Source organism: Cervus canadensis, chromosome 29 (genome assembly GCF_019320065.1).
Source record: "Cervus canadensis isolate Bull #8, Minnesota chromosome 29, ASM1932006v1, whole genome shotgun sequence".
NCBI classification, from domain to species: domain Eukaryota; kingdom Metazoa; phylum Chordata; class Mammalia; order Artiodactyla; family Cervidae; genus Cervus; species Cervus canadensis.
The window spans coordinates 39,645,573-39,666,497 of NC_057414.1; the positions used below are offsets into that span (position 1 = coordinate 39,645,573).

The 20,925-nt window shown below is 53.5% G+C and overlaps 1 protein-coding gene across 2 annotated transcripts; it reads left to right on the forward strand.

Annotated features, from left to right (window-relative positions):
- Positions 1-71: 71 nt before the first annotated feature.
- SPINDOC (spindlin interactor and repressor of chromatin binding) lies at positions 72-11,606 on the forward strand. 2 transcript variants are annotated; one of them, XM_043452287.1, is made up of 6 exons: positions 72-476; positions 3,910-4,239; positions 4,314-4,445; positions 4,593-4,730; positions 4,846-5,046; positions 6,072-7,524. In XM_043452287.1, exons 1-6 carry the CDS (start codon positions 350-352, stop codon positions 6,260-6,262), a joined length of 1,119 nt encoding a protein of 372 aa, XP_043308222.1. In that variant the 5' UTR covers positions 72-349; the 3' UTR covers positions 6,263-7,524. The 2 variants fall into 2 exon arrangements, with proteins under 2 accessions (XP_043308222.1, XP_043308221.1); XM_043452286.1 differs by lacking the exon at positions 6,072-7,524 and adding an exon at positions 10,857-11,606 and having other exon boundaries at positions 77-476.
- Positions 11,607-20,925: the final 9,319 nt, after the last annotated feature.

A 20,925-nucleotide genomic window follows, 5' to 3' on the forward strand; every position in this document is an offset into this window, starting at 1 on the left:
CCGCGTGCCCGGGGCGGGGCCACACGCGATTGGCCGCGCGGAGTAGGGGGCGGGCCCGCGGCGGGCCGGCCGGGCGGGCGCCGACAATGAGCCTCCATAAAAGGGAGCGGCGGGGGGCTGGGGCCCCGGATTGAGCCCTCCCCCCCCCCCCACCCCGGGGTCCCGACGGTGTAGGTCTCGGGGAGGCCCAGACGCGCCCGTCCGCAGGCCGGGCCGGCGAGCGGCGGGCGGCGGGGAGGGGGCTGCACGGGGCGCGAAGTGGCAGCCGCCCTCGGCGCCCAGGCCTGCGCGCCCGTCCTCGGCGTCCGGTCACCAAGATCCCACCCCGCCCCACCCCCCCGGCCGCGCCATGGCCCTGAAGGCTGAGGGCGCCGCGCTCGACTGCTTCGAGGTGACGCTCAAATGCGAGGAAGGGGAGGATGACGAGGAGGCCATGGTGGTGGCCGTAATTCCGCGGCCCGAGCCGATGCTCAGAGGTGAGGAGGGGAGGGGATCCCGCTTCCGCGTCACGGTCCGGGCTCGGCGTCCCCTCCTCAGTCGGGGGTCCGGGTACCCCTCCCCCACCTCCAGTCTGGTGCCCAACCGCCTCCACCCGACTCCAGCCTGAGGCCCGGGCGCCCCCTTCCTCCCAGAGTCTGAGGCCCTGGCGCGCTTTTGCTCCACCCCCACATCAGGGTTTGGAATCTCAGGCTTCCCCGAACTCCCCCTCCCCCGCCCCTGCCCGGGGTCTGGAGCCTTCGATCCACGCCCGGCGCGCTCCGGATGTTCCGGTGCCCGAGCGCCCCCTCGCCCGGGCCCAGCACGACGGCTTCGAGGTGACGCTGGCGGGTACTCCGCCCGAGGAGGCAGAGGCAGGCCGAGGGGCCAGGCTGTGTTCTAGGCCGAGGGGCGTCAAGGCCTCCAGGCCGGAGGCAGGGGCCCTTCCCCTCAGGGTTCGGAGCGACTCGGTGGGTGGAGGCAGGCGCCGGTGTAGCCCGCCGAGAGGTGGGTTTTAAGGGCCCTCCAAGCCTAAAGCTTTCCTGCACTTCCCCGCCACCATCCCCAGGCCTTGCACACGCATAAGCCACAGGTGTCAGATTCTGGCGCTAGAGTGGTGAAAGGGGTTGCTTACGGCACCCAGTTTTGGAAAAGAAATGTTTGCTACAGGCGCCCTCGGCCACTCTAGAGGGAGATGGGCCTCGAGAGGGGATTTGAAGAGCAATGTGTAAGCACTCACTTTCCCTTCCTCCTTCAGCCCTCAGGATGTTGAGGGCCCTAAGAAAACAAAGGGCTTCGTGGAAGACATACTATTCATGAAAATGCAGATCTTTGCATTCCTGGATACCTCTTCTCTTAGTGGGGACAATACCCAAAAAGCTTGAGAGCAATGCCTCTCATTTAGCTAAAGCAGAACATAATGACGTGTCCCTCCACCGCCTCTCTTCCTTTTTGGAGGGCTTTAAAGTGAGGGAAATAAAGCATTTTCCATCCGGAAGAGGTTCTCTCCCTACCTTTGATACCATTTATTGAGTGCTCAGTGCCAGACTGTCTCAGTTAACCCTCTCAACAACTGCGATAGCATTCTTCTTCCCCAGAGAAGTGGATTCATGCAACAAGTATTTGGGGGCACCTCTTATATGTCAGGGCTTCACAGGTGGTGCAGTGGTGAAGAACCCGCTTGCCAGTACAGGAGATGCAAGAGATGTGGGTTTGATCATTGGGTTGGGAAGATCCCCTGGAGCAGGAAATGGCAACCCACTCCAGTATTCTTGCCTGGGAAATCCCATGGACAGAGGAGCCTGGCAGGCTGCAGTCCATGGGGTCACAAAGGGTCAGACACAGTTGAGCACGCACACTTGCATGTCAAGCACTGTTTTAGGCTGGGCATGCTAATTAGCGTAAACAAAGTGGAAACCCTGCTCTTCTGGAACTTGTGGGTATATATTAATGACCAGAGATAGATGAATATAGATAAATGTATAGCTTGTCAGATGGTGATGAGTAGTTCAGAGAACACTGAATCAAGATAAGAGTGAGAATGGTTTATTTGGAGTATCAAGTGGTCAGGAAAGTCTTCTTAATACGGTGAATTTCGAACACAGACCAAAGGAAGTGAGGAAGGGAACCCTGTAGATAATTGGAGGTAAGGCATTTTAGGCAGAGAGAACAACAATTGGAAAGATCCTGAAACAAGCTTCTTGAAAGGTTTGGTTCAGGGGGGTAAGAAAAACACAAATTCAAGGTTTTTGGCTTGAGTGACTGGAAGGATGGACTTCCCATTTGCTGAGACAGGAAGACTGAGGGGCAGGCCTGTAGGAGGTTACAGTTTGAACAAGACAAGTTTGAGATGCACATTGAAGTACAGAGGTCCAATGAGAAATAAGACACGTGAATCTAAATTTCCTGAGAGTGGCTGGCTAGAGGTGTAGACATGGGAGTTGTCAGCAGGCAGGCTTGGGAGCAAGACCACCAGAGGAAGGAGGTGGATAGAGAAGGGGTCCTAGGACTGAGCCGTGGAATGCTCCAGGGGTTCCAGTTTGGAGACTGAGTCGATCCTTACCAGACATTGCTGAATGCCACGGCATGCCAGGCACTGGGCCAGTTGCTGGAGATACAGGTGCGAAGGATCAAAAAACCCATGCTGTCACGGACCTGCGGCAAAGTGAGGAGACAAAGGGAACAAGGAAAGCACGTGTTTCGTCAGGCAGCCTTGTGGGCTCTGGAGGAAATGAAGTGAGGGGAACAGGACACTCAGGTGGGGCTGCTGGCCGTTGTCTCAGGGACGGCAGAGAGGCCTTGGTGAGGAGACAGTTCTCTCCTAGAGAAGGAACTGGCACGGGTGCCCGAAAAAGAGCCCCAGTGAAGTAAGAGAAGAACCAACAGAAGGTGATGCCCTGGAAACCAGGTGACAAAAATCAAGATGGAAGAAGTGATCTGCCAGGGGATGAAGTTGAAGCACTGACCGCTGGGTGTAGCAGTGGTGACCTTGACAAAGCTATTCTGGAGGAGTGGTGGGAAAGAACTGCAGCCCCCGTCACCTGGGGGAGAGGTACTGCCCAGCCTTGGAGCTAAACCTTCTGAGACCAAGCCAGTTCTCAGACCTGTTTCAAATGCCACCTCTTCCAGGAAGTCCCCAGGTATTAGAACCTCCCATGTTTGTATTTTGCCCCATCCTCTCAGATGGGAGAGAGGTACACCCACAAAGGATTAAAAGCTCTGAGCTGCCAGACTCACAAGAATCTGAGCCTGCATCCTTTGCTAAGCTGAGAACGGTTCCCACCCTGTCAAATCTTAAGATCCCATGCGCAGAGAGAACGGTGCTGGGTCCACCCTTGGGGGTGGACAAGGTCACTGCTGCCAAGGCTTTGGGGGGAGGCCTCTTGATGGGGCCCCAACGAGTGGAGGACCAGGCCTGGATGCCCTTTGCTGACCCAGAGCTCATCGAGCATCTCCTCCCTTGCATGCCAGGCCCTGCAGGAGAACAAGATGACAAAGTTTGCTGTTCTTGTCTTTGAGGAAGTGCGCACTGTCAGAAGTCAGATGTGGATACAGTCAACTGCCAGGGGTGGGTGGTTGGAAAGGCTTCACAGGGCCAAGGATTTGAATAGGACCATGAAAGAAGTCAAGGAGTTTGCCAGACTGACGGGGTGGTCTGAACAGGTGTGCCCAGACCGGGCCATGCTGGAATACAGTCTTTAGAAAAACCTGTTGGACCTGTGGTCAGAGACTGGATTGGGCTAGCCGGATGTGGTGGCATGTCGGCTGTGTTTATTGTGGCTAGTGTCTTGTGGGCTCCAGAGCGGGGAGAAAAGAGACACTAGGTGGGAAAGGTCCTTCCTTGCACATGCCACCAAGCTTGGGGAACCCTGTTCTCTCTTGCTGGTGTGGGCACCTCTACTGATGACACCTTCCCCCTCCTCTCCTCCTTAGTGGCCCAGCAGGAAAAGACCCCACCGCCCAGGCCCAGCCTGCTGGAGGCGGGCAGTGATGGCTCTGAGGAGCCCAAGCAGCAGGTGTCTTGGGAGCAGGAGTTTCTGGTGGGGAGCAGCCCGGGAGGCAGCGGGCGGGCGCTGTGCATGGTCTGTGGGGCCGAGATCCAGGCCCCCTCAGCAGACACGGCGCGCGCCCACATCCTGGAGCAGCATCCTCACACCCTGGACCTGAGCCCTTCCGAGAAGAGCAACATCCTAGAGGCCTGGAGCGAGGGGGCGGCCCTTGTGCAAGACTTTCGAGCGGAGCAGACGTCCCCACACCACTCAGGTAGTGGGGGCAGGGGTGGGGGCGGAGGGGAGAGTTGGAGTTTGTGGTTGATCACTGGCATCTGCCCGCTTCAGACTCAGGCCAGGACTCCGACCCAGACCCTGCCAGGATGCCAGCAGAGATCGTCGTTCTCCTCGACTCCGAGGACAACCCATCCCTCCCGAGGAGGACCCGGCCCAGGGGACTTCGCCCTCTGGAACTTCCCGGTCAGTCATCCCAGAGCCAGTGAGGCCAAGTTGGGGTGAGGGTATCATGAGCCCCGTGAGCTGGGTGGAGACAGGCTGCTCGGCAGGTACCCTGCAGCTCCGAGATTGCGGGAGTCAGACCTCTTAAAAAGGTCTTATCTTTTGCAGTGACCCCTGTCCCAGAGCCAGTAAGTAAGAAGCCCCGTGGTCAGAGATGCAAGGAGCCCTCTGGGGAAGAGCCGGTCAGGAAGAAAAGAGGCAGGCCTATGACCAAAACCCTGGACCTAGACCCAGACCCTGACCCAGGTGAAGGAGCGTGTGGGCTCCGGGGGGAAGCTGGGGCTGGAGGGGTCAGGGAGGGGTGGCAGGGGTCACGTGCACCTCAGCCGAGGCCCACAGTTTGATCCCGTCATTCCTTCAGACCCCCCCTCGCCAGACTCGCCCACGGAGACCTTCGCTGCTCCCGCTGAGGTCCGGCACTTCACGGATGGCAGCTTCCCGGCCGGCTTCGCCCTCCAGCTCTTCTCCCACACCCAGCTCAGGGCCTCAGACCGCAGAGACTTGCCCAAAGAGGGGAGAGGGGCCGAAGGAGGCCTCCTCCAGCCGGAAAGCCCCTCCCCAGGTGAGCGCCTGAGCAGGGGCGGCAGGTGCGCAGGGTTGGGGAGGCCACGTCCCCGGGTGGCTGGGCTGAGGGCAGGCAACCGGCCCGAGAGCTGAGGTTTGGGCACGCTCCTTAGGAGCATCCTGGTCATTAGGTTGAGTTAGGCCGGTGTTCCCCAAAGCCCGACAGCCGTCACCACACTCACGTCTGATTCCAGCTAGAGCCTGAGATGCCCACCCAGGGGCCTAAATGGGACTGATAACAGGAAACGGGGTCAACGCGCCACAGACCCTTGGCTCAGGGTGTGTCTGGTAATAGCAGTGAGCGCTTGTGTTTATATCATGTTCTCTGATTTTAAGAAAATTTTATAACACAGCTCATTTGGCGCTTATAAAAGTGTCTTTTTCCGAATGGACAGGCTGAGTCTCGGAGCAGTGGTTCCTTTTCCACGTCCGTGTGTTCCCTTCCTATGGCTGCTCTAACAGATTGCCACAAACTCAGTGACTGACAACAGCACAGATACACTGCCTTTTAATCCAGGAGGCCAGAGGCCTGGTACGGGAGGTGTCAGTGGGCCATAGGCAGGGTGTCGGCAGGGCCAGTTCTTTTCTGGCTCCTAAAGAGGGAGTCTTGCCTCTTCCAGCCTCTCGCGGCTGCTTCTATTCCTCAGCTTGTGCTCGCCTTCCATCTTCAGAGCCAGCCGTTGCCAGGCTTTCTTGGGATACCATCTTTGGTTCTGGCCCTTCGACCTCCTCTTTCCCCTTTAAGAACCTTTGTGGTTACCCTGAGCCCGCCTGGATCATCCAAGGCTCCATTTAATTTTAAAGTTGGTTGATTAACAACGTCAGTTCCTTCTGTAGCCTTAATTCTCCCCACCATGAACGTATCATATTCACAGCCCTGGGGGTTAGGACGTGGACATCCCTGGGGGACTGGTACTCTTGCTAGGACAGTCACCTAATGCGGCAGTAGCAGAATTGAGCTGACACTGGTGTGTTCCAGCGGGGCACCGGCTGAGCCTGGTTCTTCTCTCTCCATCTCGCCAGGCCAGGCCCTGCTCGCAGCATCTCGGGTGCAGAAAGTGGTTCTTGAAGGAGTGAATGTGGCACACACAGTACCTCATCCCGGCCTGCCCGAAGCGGGCATGTGGAGTTGGAGCCCTGAGAAAGATGGCACAACGGGTGTGGGAGGCTCCCCGGAGCAGGGCTCCCAAAGGGGAGGTGTGCCTTTTGCATAAAGAGAAAGCTTCACTTCCCTTCAGCCCACGTCACTCACTGACCACTGTCAGAAATTTGGCTTATATCCGTCCAACCTCTCACAAAGCTCTGTGTGCAAGTAGGTGCCCATATACTCCTGTGTATTTATTTTTTACCCAAAGGGGCTCTGCTTTTTCCAGTCTGAAGGCCGGCCTCACCCGTGTGAGGTTTTAACTGTCTCAGGTTTCAGCTTGAGTCACCTTGCAGTCCTGCCTCCCCAGGACTGCGCTGTGCCTAGACTTACGTGTTTCCTGGTCCCCCTCGTATCATCAGCGGACCCCTGCTGTACATAGCTGACCTTTCCCACTGGCTGGTGGGTCTTCTGGTTTCATTCTAGAAGGCGGGGGCTTCATTTCGAGCCTTGGGGTACCCTGTGCCCAAACTCCACCTGTCTGGAGTGACCAGTAGCTGAGAAGAGCATCCTTGAGGTCTCAGGTTCGTTTGGGGTGAGTGGGCAGAGCCTGAGACTTCGGGGTTCAGCTGTCCGAATGATTTGAAAGGGAGGGAGGCGCTGCGCCATGTTCTGGCAGCGGCAGGGACCTGTAGAGGTTCCAGACAGTCCAGAAAGCGCAGGAGATGGCGAGAGACACAGCGGTACGTGTGCTTGCAGCCTGACCCAGGAAGCCCTGAGAAATGACCCAAGTGGCCCAGCTTTGGCCCCAGGAAACGCCCAGTCTTCTGAGGGGCCCACGCCAGCACATACAGACGAGTAGGGTGCCCACGGTGGTTCTGAGCACGGCACGGGCTCCAGACTAGTGACCACAGACCGGTTCTGGGTTTTAAGGACCCAAAGCTCAGATTTCTCAGAAACCTGTGAGGCTTCAACCAGAATGTTCTACTTTGAGTTGTTTAATTTTTTTGAAGTTCTCCAAAGGTCTTGGTGGACTAGAGATCCTACCATTTTAAAAAAGAAAATTAAAAATCAAGGATTTAGAAGTTGGGAATCGGCAGGAAGTCACTGTGGTCAGCTGAGCTGGTGGCCATGTGTGTAAAGCCGTCAGGGGAGGCTTGCTGGACGTTCTGGGGCCTTGGAGGAGGAGGGCGTCCAGGCCAGGAGAGGCGGTGAGCCCTGAGGGCCCACTGGCAAGTAATGGAGAAAAGCCTTCCTGGTGTTTAATTAGAATAAGACCTGGAGACCTGGCTTAGAATACCTCGGCTAGACCAGTATGTTCCCAACTGGACCAAGGAGAAGAATGTGTGTGTGTGTGTGTGTGAGAGAGAGACTGGACCAAGAAGACGGGGGGGGGGGGGGGGGTGTCTGGACCAAGGTGTGTGTGTGTGTGTGTCTGGACCAAGGAGAAGAAAGTGTGTGTGTGTGTGTGTGTGTGTGTGAGAGAGAGAGACTGGACCAAGGAGAAGACATGGTGTATGTGTGTGTGACTGGACCAAGGAGAAGAGTGTGTGTGTATGTACCAAGGAGAAGAAAGAGTGTGTGTGTACCAAGGAGAAGAAAGTGTGTGTGTGTGTGTGTGTGTGTGTGTGAGAGTGACTGGACCAAGGAGAAGAGTGTGTGTGAGTGTGTGAGTGAGTGACTGGACCAAGGAAAAGACAGGGGGTGTGGGTGGGTGTGTGTGAGAGAGACTGGACCAAGGAGAAGAGTGTGTGTGTGTGTGTGTGTGTGTGTGAGTGACTGGACCAAGGAGAAGAATGTGTGTGTGAGAGACTGGACCAAGGAGAAGACAGGGTGTGTGTGTGTGTGTGTGTGTGTGAGCTTCATGAGTGGCAGGCTTTGTTCACTGCTGTATGCTCTGCACCTGGAACAGGGCATGCACAAAGAAAGCCCTTGGAAAAGATTTACTGACAGATGAGTGGATGGCAACTGCTTTCACTTGTCACTCTGGTGGTGACATTTCCAGAGTCTACTCAGAGATGAGCCTTAGTGAAAAACGAGAGATGGGTCCCAGCCACCCCCTGGAGAAGGTGCTCACATTTGCACAAGTGTGGAGGAAGAGAAGGGGGCTGAAGCTGGGGGAGCAGAGGGATTTGGGCTGGGCCAGGAGGCAAGTGGGGGCGGTTCTGGGCTTGGGGTGCTGAGCCCCCGTTTTACAGAAAAGGAAACTGAGCCTCGGGCAGCCTGTGTGTGTATCGCCAGTGCAGCACCCAGCCTGCCGCGAGGGTCAGGGATCAAGTCTCCTCTGTTGGACCACGAGCTCTTCTTTCCTTCAGGTCTTCCCCATCAGCTTACATAGAGATGTTATTTCTCCCTTCTTAACCCTCATCTATCATAGCCTCTGTCACATTTGTCCCCAAACCTTTTCAGCAAAGCTGGAGAACTTTTCTCTACCATCTCCAGTCTGTCTTTTGGAAGCCACTAGATTCAAACTCATGCTTACCACCTACATGTCTTTTTTGGCAAGATTGCCACTGACGTCCATAAAGTCAGACCCGGTGGTCAGTCCCTGTCTTTCCTGATCCGGCAGAAACAAGGAGCCTGTCCCGCCCTCCTTCCTGGAGGCTCGTGCTGCCCTTGGCCTCTCTGGCTGCACCGTGAGGGGGTTGCCCCTGCCTCTCTTGCCTGTTCACTTCCAGCTCTCAAAGTTGGATCATATGGTGGTTTTACTTCCTGTTTCTAGAGTATTATGCTTCCTTGGGTCTGGAAGTTTGCCTTTTTCATTCACAGTAATGTCCCCAGTGCCCAGCCCAGAATGGGTGCTGTCTGTGTATTTGGCAAATGAATGAATGACCCAACCATGAGTCAGGATCTGTACCCACGCCCTGGGTGATCCCAGACTCGAAGCTTGTCATGGTTCCACCTTCCCTTCTGTCTTGGGCCTGTCCCTTCAGTTCCAGCCTCTCTTGCGTAGTTGATGTGTCTGGTTGGTTGTATAAAAGATCCCCCAAACTCGATGTTTCTGACAGCGTTTCTGAATGGAACCCCAGCCTCTTTACCGCCCCCCTCCCCGTGCTTCACTTCCCTGGGAAGCTGGCTACCACGTTCTTCAGCTTGCTTGGACCAAAGCCTCAGAGTCGTCATCTATCTCTCTCAGACCCCACTTCAGTCTGTCAGCAAATCCTGTTAGCCCCACCTCCAGGATGCTCAGGTTTGAAACACACACAAACCCTGTCACTATCTCTGCTGCTGCTGCCTTCATCCAAGGTTCCTTAACAGCCTGTCTCCTGGCTTCTGATCATTGCCCACTGGGTCAGTCTGCAGCAGCCAGAGCCGCCGTTGAAAACACAAGTGGGATCCTAGCACTGCTGCTCAGAGCCCCCCAGTGCCGTCACTGTCACATTCTAGAGAAAAGTCAGAGTCCTCAGGGGCCTGGTGGTCCTCACCTTCCCCGCTCACCAGAGCATCCACATGTCCTCTTCCTCCCCCAGGAATGCTGTTCCCCAGCTAGACAGTGCGGACTCCTCACTTCTGTACACCTTTGCTCACGGATCACCTCCAGGTCACCTCTGTGAAACCCTCCTGTCCCCTACTCTGGTGTGCTTTTTCACTTTGCTTCTATCCATGTGTATCACATTGCGTTTTTGATTTGTTTGTCCTGTTGATTGGCTCTCACTGCTGGAACGTAAATTCCAGGAAGGCCACTTAGTCTGCCCCGTGTCCTGGGGAACCCCCAGCAGCTAGACTAGCTGGGGCACAGTGTGGTTGCCCAGTAAGTTACTGTTGAATGAAGGAGCCCCGTGAGTGGGCCCCACATGTCCTCAAGGAGTGAAGAGTGTGTCAGGAAGACAAACCAGCTCATGTGAATACAAAGCAGTTTGTTCAGTTGCACAACCCAGTGGCAGCCATTGAGTCATTTTACATCCCAGCAAACGGTACAGCAAGATTGTACCCATTTTCCCTGCCAAATCACTAAGTCTCTGGAAACAGTAAAGGCCAAAACCACAAGTAACACAGACACCACAACAGTTGCAGTCACTGTGTTACGTTTTCTGGTTTTGCTTTTTGGTGTAACTTTTGGACCTGCTTATGCAGTGCGCTGGGTGGGGTTGCTTCCTGACGGGGTTGTCAGCAGTCCACGTTCCCATCTTGAGATCCGATTTCGCCTGTTGTGAGTAGCTTCATGCTGATCATGTGGACACGTGACCCCTGCATGGTCAGTACTGACTCGGGAGGTAAAGAGCCTGGTCGGGGTTGCAAAGCAGAGCTGGATGTTAACCCCAGGAGCCTCCGTGAAGTGCTCCCTCCTCCACCCTTCATATTCACCAGGGCAGAGCCCTGTTTCTCTTTCCTTTGGGGTGTTCTCCATCCCACCACCTCTGCCCACGCAGGGCAGAGCCCATCAGGCTAGGATGCCCAGTGAGTTTTAGGTGAAAGAGTCGGCTGAAGACAGAGAGGTGAGGGGGGCGGAGGAGAGCACCAAGCATCCCTGTGTGGAGTACACACAGGAGGGAGGCTGCAGAGGGCCCCCGGAGACGGGATGCCCCCGTGGTCAGCGCTGGTCCTCGGGTGAACCAGGAGCGAGGCCTCCCACTGTCCCTGGGCTTCCCCTCTGACTGCAGGTCCAGAGCTGTGGAATGGAAGGCCTGGAAAGGGGGGTGTGGTTTAGAGACCTTCCAGGAACATCCCTCAGCCGGATGGTCTGGAGGGCCCTGACTCTGCTCTCTGCCCTCACCCCTGCCCAGCTCCCCCTCCGGGGCTTCGCGGGACGCTGGATCTCCAGGTCATCCGTGTGCGACTAGAGGAGCCCCCAGCAGTCAGCCTCCTGCAAGACTGGTCCAAGCACCCCCAGGGCGCCAAGGGAGTGGGAGCAGGTGACGCCCCAGACTGGCCCGCGGTGCTGTCGGAACCCAGCAGCACTGTGGGGGCGCAGCCAGAGGCGGGGAGTGGCCTGTAGGTTCTTGCTTTCCTGGGGTGGGAGGGAGGGAGGGAGGAGGCAGTGTCCCCCTTGGGCTCATCACGCAGAGCCCCCCAGCTCGCCCGCCTGAGTAGAACCAGGTGCCAAAGCAGGATGGAGGAGAGGAAGGTGGGTAGCATCTGCCATGACTTGGGGCGCTGGGAAAACGTCTCCTGGGGGCGAGGCGGGGGACTGCCCGTGGCTGTCGTGCGGTAGGGCATTGGGCCTGTGGAGAACACCCACCCGATCCTTTTGCTGACCCCGACCTCTACTGTCCCCCTGACCTCCTCCCGCCCTCTCAGCCCCCCCCATTCTCCCTCGGCACAGTGCCTTACACAGGAGGTGGTCGTGAACTGAGCCCCACTACCTCGGGGGACGCCTCCCCTCCCCCCTGCGCAGGCCCCCAGAGCAGGAGGCCTCCATTACCTCTTCCCGCTCCATCCTCACAGGTGGCCCACCGGTCACTCACTCTCCTGTTCACCTCTTTTCCTGTTGTATATATCTCCTTTGTTGACAATAAATTATTTTTTTTTATGAAGAGAGTTCTGTCTGGGCCATCATTGGGGGGAGGGATTTGCTAGCAATCTGTCCAGCCCCCTAGAGCGACCCTGAGAAGCAGGAGAGCTGAGAGGGGGTCCTGGGTGTGGGCCAGAAGCTGCGGCTGGGAGGCTGGTGCTGGCACGGGGTGGGGGCAGGCCTTGTCAGATGGGCGCCTCAGCCCCTCCCCTCACCCCTGCCCTCCAGATGGGGTCAGGAGCGCCTCTTACACATACCTTCTGACTCACTTGGTGAACCTCTGTTCGAGACAGGCCACTCTGGGGCGCCAGGGAGGAGCTGAGACCTAAGGTCATCTTTCCGGAGTGCCCTGGCTGTGGCCAACGTGCAGGGGCACCAATGCCTCCCCCGACCCCGCCCCAGGACAGGAAGAAAGGCAGGCAGGCCGCCTCCAACCTTTCAGCCTCGCGGTCAGCCCCCATCTCCTTCGCTTAATTACAGCGAGCCTTTGCCTGGTTTTCAGGTTCCCTGAACCAGGAGATAACCCACTTTGGATCACTCCCCCTATTCCTTAATCCCTTCCCTCCTAAACTACCATCACCAGCCAAACCTGCATAGGGTTGTGTTCTTCCTCTGTGGTGATGGGGGCTCTCAAGAGGCACAGAGAGCTCTCAGATCCCTAACTTGACTGTCCCGTGTAGAATCCAGGGGTGGGTGGGAGAATAGGGCCGTCCACCCTCTGCCCCGGCTCCGCTGCTGCTGATGGAAGCCCACAGCCCAGCAGGTTCTGAGACTGACCAGGAGGCTGGTCCCTAAACCAGGGGGAGTCGGCTGGGCAGGCTGTGCTGTGTGCCTGGCTGAGCTGACGTCGCCCGTGGGCCCAACCAGGTGTGGTGGGCTCGTGGCGTGTGGCCCTCTCCCCCCATCTGGTGAGCTCGGGAGAAAGAGTCTGAGGATGTCAGGGGCCCTTTTCCAGGGGAGACCAGATGTGTGGTGTGATGGAGGAAAACCGAGCAAGGATTCAGGACCCCTTGTGTCTTGGGCGACTCCACCAGGGCATGAGGGCCACGGGACTCCCCTGTGTCTCTCCCACCATTTCTGCAAATTGGCAGAACTTGTATCCTACCAAATAGGAAGGAATAAATAATGCTGACAGTCTGGCTCTGAAACACAGACTATGAATTATTGCAGGTGGTTGCTGTCTGTCTTTTCAATGGTGTGACTGTTTACATTTATGCCAATGTGCTTTTAAAACAACGTGGCTATGTTGTTGGGTGTTGACAATTGGGAGAACTTAGAAAAGTTCATTGTACAATTGTGAAGCTAAATGCATCTTTGCAGCTGTTAATTATGATTGAAGGTTTGGCCCGCTAGACTGTGAGCTCCTTCTGGGCGAGGGCTGGATTGCGTTGACTTCATCTTCCTAGTGTCCTGCATAGGGCCTGGTGCAGAGTAGGTGCTCAATAAATGTTTGTGAAGTGCTCTATTGGTGTGTTCCTTTGTGACATTTGTGCTGTGTGGGCTGGTCCTCGGAATGTGGTCCTCTGCTCTCCTGAGGTAGCTGGCGGAGTAACTGCTGGTAATGTGGTTCTTCGTGGCTTAACCCCCACATCTCAGGTGGCAGGGATCTACCCAGCCTCAGTGGGGACCCCAGGGACTCTATGAGCTGGTGTGGCTGGAAGCTGCCGGTGGGCACCTCTGGGCTTCCAGGGAGAGGCAGAGTGGAGCCTGGGGCATGGCTCTACCCAGAGTGAAGAAGGAGGTTTCTGAACACCCGTGAAGGATTGCTTGGGGTCCACCACCTGGGCCAGAGTCACCATCCTAGAGCCTGCGACACCAAGAAAGCCTCCCTTGCAAATATCAGTGACCCAGGGGCTGATGGTGGCAGCTTTCTCCAGGTGCGATGCTGACGTCCAGCCACAACCAAGTGAAGAATCAGGACAAGGATGCCACCACCCAACCCCCTGACCCGTGCCCCTAGACCCCAGTACTTTGCGCTTTGAAGCCGGCCACCTGCCACCCTTCACAACTGCCTTCCTTGGGGTCCAGGTCAGGGAGCTCTTTTTGGAGACCTGTGGGCAGAGCCAGACCAAGAGAAGGGAAGAAGCACTCACTTCTCCCCTTGAAGAGAAGCTGAACTGTGGATGGACAGTGGGAGTCACTGGCTGGGTACCTGTGTAGCCCCCAGTTCCATCATGGCTCTGGTCCAGATTGTGGCTCCCACAACCTGACCCCCCCTTTTCCGGTGTCCCCCACCCCAGCTTTCTCACGCATGTGCACACACGCACACGCACGGCCAGGCTGCAATCTGGCTCAAATGAGACTGCCTTCCGGCCCTCGGTGAACTGGGAAATCCTGCACGCTCTGGGGTGTGGGGAGGTCTGGAGTGGGAGAGCCTCTCTGAGGGGATCGCAGCCTCTCTCTGTCTGTACCCCCAGCCAGTCTGTTGTGGGGGGCACCCAGCTGACCCCAGGGGAGCATGGGAGCTGCCATTGCAGGTGCGCTGACAGGTAAGGTGACCCCACCACAGTCCGTGTGTCTGTTCCCCACCTCCCTGGAACCGGTCGCCTTCACACCACTGAATCCAGCCAGTCCCTTTCTGACCTCTTCCCATGGTCAGAGCTCAGCCGCCTCCAGACAGGAAGCAAAGTCACCGTTTGGGGCCTCCCCAACACCAACAACAAAGCCTCTGGTCTCAGGCCCCACCTCCAGGAGGCCTGAGGCAGCGGGAGCAGCACGGAGCCGGACCAGGCCAAGCACCCTGCAGGGTCAGACTGCACAGCCGCGAATGAAGGCCCCGGGCAGCCCGGTGCCGGGAACTGCGGGGGTGGACAGGACACCGCCCTGGTCCCCAGGGTGGGTCACCTCACGCTGTGCCTGTGATACAGATGAGGAAAGAGGTGCCTCCAGCTACACGTGGTACCTCGCCTGCCACCCCAGAGCAGTTACAGCAGCAGAAGCTGGCCGAGCCCAGGTCTGTCTGACCGCAGAGCTGCGGTCGCTGGCGCCCTGTGGCCAGTCTGTGCCCTAGGGAGACCCGACATGTCTTCCTCCAGAGCCTGGGGACCCTTGGTAGGTTTGGGGCGGCAGTGGACTCAGGAATTGGGAAGCGCATTCAAAACGACAAGCACTCACACCTTTTTTTTGTTTTCACAGTTTCATTTATTTACTTATTTTCGACTGTACCGTCTTCATTTCCATGAGGGCTTTTCTCTGGTTGTGGTGCACGGGCTACTCATCACAGTGCTTATCTTGTGGAGCCTGGGCTCTAGGGCACCAGTCTCAGCAGTTGTGGCTCCCGGGCCCTAGAGCACAGGCCCTGTAGTTGCAGCACACACGGGCTTAGTTGCTCCGAGGCACGTGGGCCTTCCAGGACCAGGGATCGAACCTGCGTCCCCTGCATTGGCAGGCAGATTCTTTACCACTGAGCCACCGGGGAAGCCCACTCATACCTCCTTTGCTCCAGGACCGTGATCGTGGTGCCCAGGGCCCTGGTTGTGCCCACTTCCAGAGGCCCCAGGCCCTGGCCCCTGCTAGGAGCATGCCCTGTGCGTGGCAGTGCCCACTGGAGGAGCTCACCACGATGAGGGGTGCTCATCACACCTGTCTCAGGCGATGATGTCTGGGGACCAAGCTGAAGGATTTGAGAGTGTGCGGAGTCTTGTTCCTCACCGACCTCTTTCTCCTGAAAGGGGCCTGGGCTCCTGGGTGGGTCCTGCCTACTGCCCTGGCCTCACTCTGACCTCTGACCCTGGCTCAGGCTGGGCGTGGTATTTGGAGGCTATAAAAGCAGTGACAGGATGTGATGTCCACATGAGCTGGGGCTGCCCTAGGGGACAGGGCATAAGGAGGGGCTTCTCCTTTCCAGACTCTGCCCTGACCCCTCTGCTCCTTCTCTCTGATCTGACCACTTGCCCACCCACATCCTCCTGAGTAAGCGGTTGGCCTTGGAGAGACAAGTCCTCCAAGGTCAAGATCACTGCACTCTTCAGAGCTCAGGCTCAAGGGGCCACTTGGACCCAGGCCACAGCTGGAAGCGAGGCGTTCACTCTTCAGGTGTTTTGAATATAGTCATGAACAAGAGACGGTGCTGCAGCTGTCCCCACACCCTGGACGGCAAACTAGGAATTCTCCAGGTGTCCAGCGGGGATGAGCACTGGGTGACGGGCACTATTTTTTCCTCTTTTCTTTCATGATCATGGACAGCTTTCTTTTTCCTCACCTCTCAGTTTGTGGGATCTTAGTTCCCCAACCAGGGATCAAGTCCATTGAAAGCATAGAATCCTAACCACTGGACCACCAGGGAATTCCCGATCACAGACATTTTCACACCCACCCAAAAGAAGAGAGAGAGGGAATAATGAACTGTGATGTATCCATGACCCAGTTTCAACAAATATGGCCAGTTTTGGTTTATCTTTATTTTCTCCTCCTTTCGGGATTATTTAAAAGCAAATCTCAGCAGTTCCCTGGTGGCGCAGTGGTTAAAAATCCTCCTGCCAGTGCAGGGGACACAGGTTCCATCCCTGGTCTGGGAGGATTGCACGTGCCTTGGAGAAACTAAACCCACGCGCATTAACAACTGAGCCTGCGCTCTAGAGCCCACAAGCTGCAGCTACTGAAGCCCGTGTGCCTGGAGCAATGATGAGAGAATGAGAAGCCACTGCAATGAGAAGGCTGCGAACTGCCGCTAGAGAGGAGCCCCTTCTCTCGGCCACCAGAGAAAGCCCATGCAGCAATGAAGGCCCAGCACAGCCAAAATAAATGAACGAGTAATTTTTACAGTGAAGAAGAGCTAAAGAGCCCCTTGATGAAGATCAAAGAAGAGAGTGAAAAAGCTGGCTTAAAACTCAGCATTCAAAAAACAAAGATTATGGCATCCGGTCCCATCACTTCATGGCAAATAGATGGGGAAAAAGTGGAACAAGTGGCAGATTTCATTTTCTTGTGCTCCAAAATTCCTGCAGATGGTGCCTGAAGCCACGAAATTAAGACACTTGTTCCTTGGAAAGAAAGCTATGACAAACCTAGACAGCATATTAAAAAGCAGAGACATCACTTTACCGACAAAGTCTGTATAGTCAAAGCTATGGTTTTTCCAATAGTCATGTATGGATGTGAGAGTTGGACCATAAAGAAGGTTGAGCACGGAAGAATTGATGCTTTGGAACTGTGGTGTTGGAGAAGACTCTTGAGAGTCCCTTGGACTGCAAGGAGATCAAACCAGTCAATCCTAAAGGAAATCAGTCCTGAATATTCACTGGAAGGACTAATGCTGAAGCTGAAGCTCCAACACTTTGGCCACCTAATTGGAAGAGCCAACTCATTGGAAAAGACCCTGATTCTGGGAAAGATTGAGGGCAAGGGGAGAAGAGATAAGGGGAGAGGATGAGATGGTTGGATGGCCTCACTGGCTTAATGGACATGTAGGCATGAGTTTGAACAAACTCCGGGAGATGGTGAAGAACAGGGAAGCTTGGCATGCTGCAGTCCGTGGGGTCACAAAGAGTCAGACACAACATAGGGACTGAGCAACAACAATTTTTAAAAAAACAAGTCCCAGATATTATATCATTTCATCTGTAAATAAGTCTGTTTGCATCTCTCAGAAATTCAAACTCTTTTCAGTAAACATATCATATCACACTTCCAAATTAATAATTCCTTAATGTCACTTAACTTGGATGTGGGGTATCTCCTCCCGGCCACTGCTACTGACCGTGGACATAGGGTATCTCCTCTTGACTGGCTGCCGTTCCAGTTCCACACTTTCCTGGAGCAGCCGTGAAGAGATACCCCACATCCAAGGTAAGCGAAACCCCAGTAAGACGGTAAGCTCTGAGAGAGGGCATCAGAGGGCAGACAGACTGAAACCACAATCACAGAAAACTAACAATCTAATCACATGGACCACAGCCCTGTCTAACTCAATGAAACTAAGCCATGCCGTATACGGCCACCCAGGACAGATGGGTCACGGTGGACAGTCTTGACAAAATGTGGTCCACTGGAGAAGGGAATGGCAAACTACTTCAGTAGTCTTGCCTTGAGAACTCCGTGAACAGTATGAAAAGGCAAAAAGATAGGACACTGAAAGATGAACTCCCCAGGTCAGTAGGTGCCCAATATGCTACTGGAGATCAGTGGGGAAATAACTCCAGAAAGAATGAAGAGACGGAGCCAAAGCAGAAACAACACCCAGTTGTAGGTGTGACTGGTGTAGAAGCAAGGTCCGAAGCTGTAAAGAGCAATATTGCATAGTAACCTGGTAATGTTAGGTCCAGGAATCAAGGCAAATTGGAAGTGATCAAACAGGAGATGGCAAGAATGAATGCTGACATTTTAGGAATCAGTAAATTAAAATGGACTGGAATGGGTGAATTTGACTCAGATGACCATTATATCTACTACTATGGGCAAGAATCCCTTAGAAGAAATGGAGTAGCCATCACGGTCAACAAAGGAGTCCAAAATGCAGTACTTGAATGCAATCTCAAAAACGACAGACTGAAATAAAAAAAAACACGACAGACTGATCTCTGTTGGTTTCCAAGGCAAACCATTCAATATCACGGTAATCCAAGTCTATGCCCCAACCAGTAATGCTGAAGAAGCTGAATTTGAACTGTTCTGTGAAGACCTACAAGACCTTTTAGAACTAACACCCCAAAAAGATGTCCTTTTCATCCTTTTACAGGGGACTAGAATGCAAAAGTACGAAGTCAAGAAACACCTGGAGTAACAGGCAAATTTGGCCTTGGAGTACAGAACGAAGCAGGCTAATAGAGTTCTGCCAAGAGAACACACTGGTCATAGCAAACACCCTCCTCCAACAACACAAGAGAAGATTCTACACATGGACATCACCATATGGCCAACACAGAAATCAGATTGATTATATTCTTTGCAGCCAAAGATAGAGAAGCTGTATACAGTCAGCAAAAACAAGACCGGGAGCTGACTGTGGCTCAGATCATGAACTCCTTATTGCAAAATTCAGATTTAAATAGAAGAAAGTAGGGAAAACCCCTAGGCCATTCATGTATGACCTAAATCAAATCCCTTACGATTATACAGTGGAAGTGAGAAATAGACTTAAGGGACTAGATCTGATAGACAGAGTGCCTGATGAACTATGGACAGCGGTTCGTGACATTATACAGGAGACAGAGATCAAGACCATCCCCAAGAAAAATAAATGCAAAAAAGCAAAATGGCTGTCTGAGGAAGCCTTACAGGTATCTGTGAAAAGAAGAGAAGCAAAAAGCAAAGGAGAAAAGGAAAGATATACCCATTTGAATGCAGAAATCCAAAGAATAGCAAGGAGAGATAAGAAAGCCTTCCTCAGTGATCAGTGCAAAGAAATAGTGGAAAACAACAGAATGGGAAAGACTAGAGATCTCTTCAAGAAAATTAGAGATACCAAGGGAACATTTCATGCAAACATGGGCTCAATTAAGGATAGAAATGGAATGGACCTAACAGAAGCAGAAGATATTAAGAAGAGGTGGCAAGAATACACAGAAGAACTATACAAAAAAAGATCTTCATTACCCAGATAACCACGACGGTGTGATCACTCATCTAGAGCTAGACATCCTGGAATGTGTAGTCAAGTGGGCCTTAGGAAACATCACTACAAACAAAGCTAGTGGAGATGATGAAATTCCCGTTGAGTTATTTCAAATCCTAAAAGATGATGCTGTGAAGGTGCTACACTCAATATGCCAGCAAATTTGGAAAACTCAGCAGTGGCCACAGGGCTAGAAAAGGTCAGTTTTCATTCCAATCCCAAAGTAAGGCAATGCCAAAGAATGCTCAAACTACTGCACAATTGCACTCATCTCACATGCTAGCAAAGTAATGCTCAAAATTCTCCAAGCCAGGCTTCAACAGTACGTGAACCGTGAACTTTCAGATGTTCAAGCTGGTTTTAGAAAAGGCAGAGGAACCAGAGATCAAATTACCAACATCCGCTGGATCAGCAAAAAAACAAGAGAGTGCCAGAAAAACACCTATTTCTGCTTTATTGACTAGGCCAAAGCCTTTGACTGTGTGGATCACAATAAACTGGAAAATTCTTCAAGAGATGGGAATACCAGACCACCTGACCTGCCTCTTGAGAAATCTGTATGCAGGTCAGGAAGCAACGGTTAGAACTGGACATGGAACAACATACTGGTTCCAAATAGGAACAGGAGTACTTCAAGGCTGTATATTGTCACCCTGCTTATTTAACTTACATGCAGAGTACATCATGAGAAATGCTGGGCTGTATGAAGCACAAGGTGGAATCAAGATTACCAGGAGAAATATCAATAACTTTAGACACACAGATGACACCACCCTTATAGCAGAAAATGAAGATCTTGATGAAAGTGAGAAAGGAGAATGAAAAAGTTGGCTTAAGCTTAACATTCAGAAAACTAAGATCATAGCATCCAGTCCCATCACTTCATGCAAATAGATGGGAAAACAGTGGAAAGAGTGGCAGACTTTATTTTTGGGGGCTCCAAAATAACTGCAGATGGTGACTGCAGCCGTGAAATTAAAAGGTGCTTACTCCTTGGAAGGAAAGTTATGACCAACCTAGACAGCATATTAAAAAGCAGAGACATTACTTTGTCAACAAAGGTCCGTCTAGTCAAGGCTATGGTTTTTCCAGTAGTCATGTATGGATGTGAGAGTTGGACTATAAAGAAACCTGAATGCTGAGGAATTGATGCTTTTGAATTGTGGTGTTGGAGAAGACTCTTGAGAATCCCTTGGACTGCAAGGAGATCCAACCAGTCCATCCTAAAGGAGATCAGTCCTGAGTGTTCACTAGAAGGGCTGATGTTGAAGCTGAAACTCTAATACTTTGGCCACCTGACGCAAAGAGCTGACTCATTTGAAAAGACCCTGATGGCTGGGAAAGATTGAAGGCAGGAAGAGAAGAGGATGACAGAGGATGAGATGGCTGGATGGCACCACCGACTCAATGGACATGAGTTTGAGTAAACTGCGGGAGTTGGTGATGGACAGGGAGGCCTGGCGTGCTGTGGTCCATGGGGTTGCAAAGAGTCAGACACGACTGAGTGACTGAACTGAACTGAATGTCACTTAATATCCATTTCAGTGTTCACATTCCCCAGTTGGTCCATGAACATCTTTTTTTTTTTTATTTTTATTTATTTTTTTTTTTTTTTTCATGAACATCTTTAAAAATTTTTTTTTTAATATTTTGATTGTGGGAAATACACATAGTGTGTATATTCATATTGTTGTGCAACCCATCTCCAGAACTCTGCCAGGAATCTTTTTAAAGCTGATTTCTTTGAATCGTGGTCTAAGTATGGTCCACGCACTACATTCAGTTGACG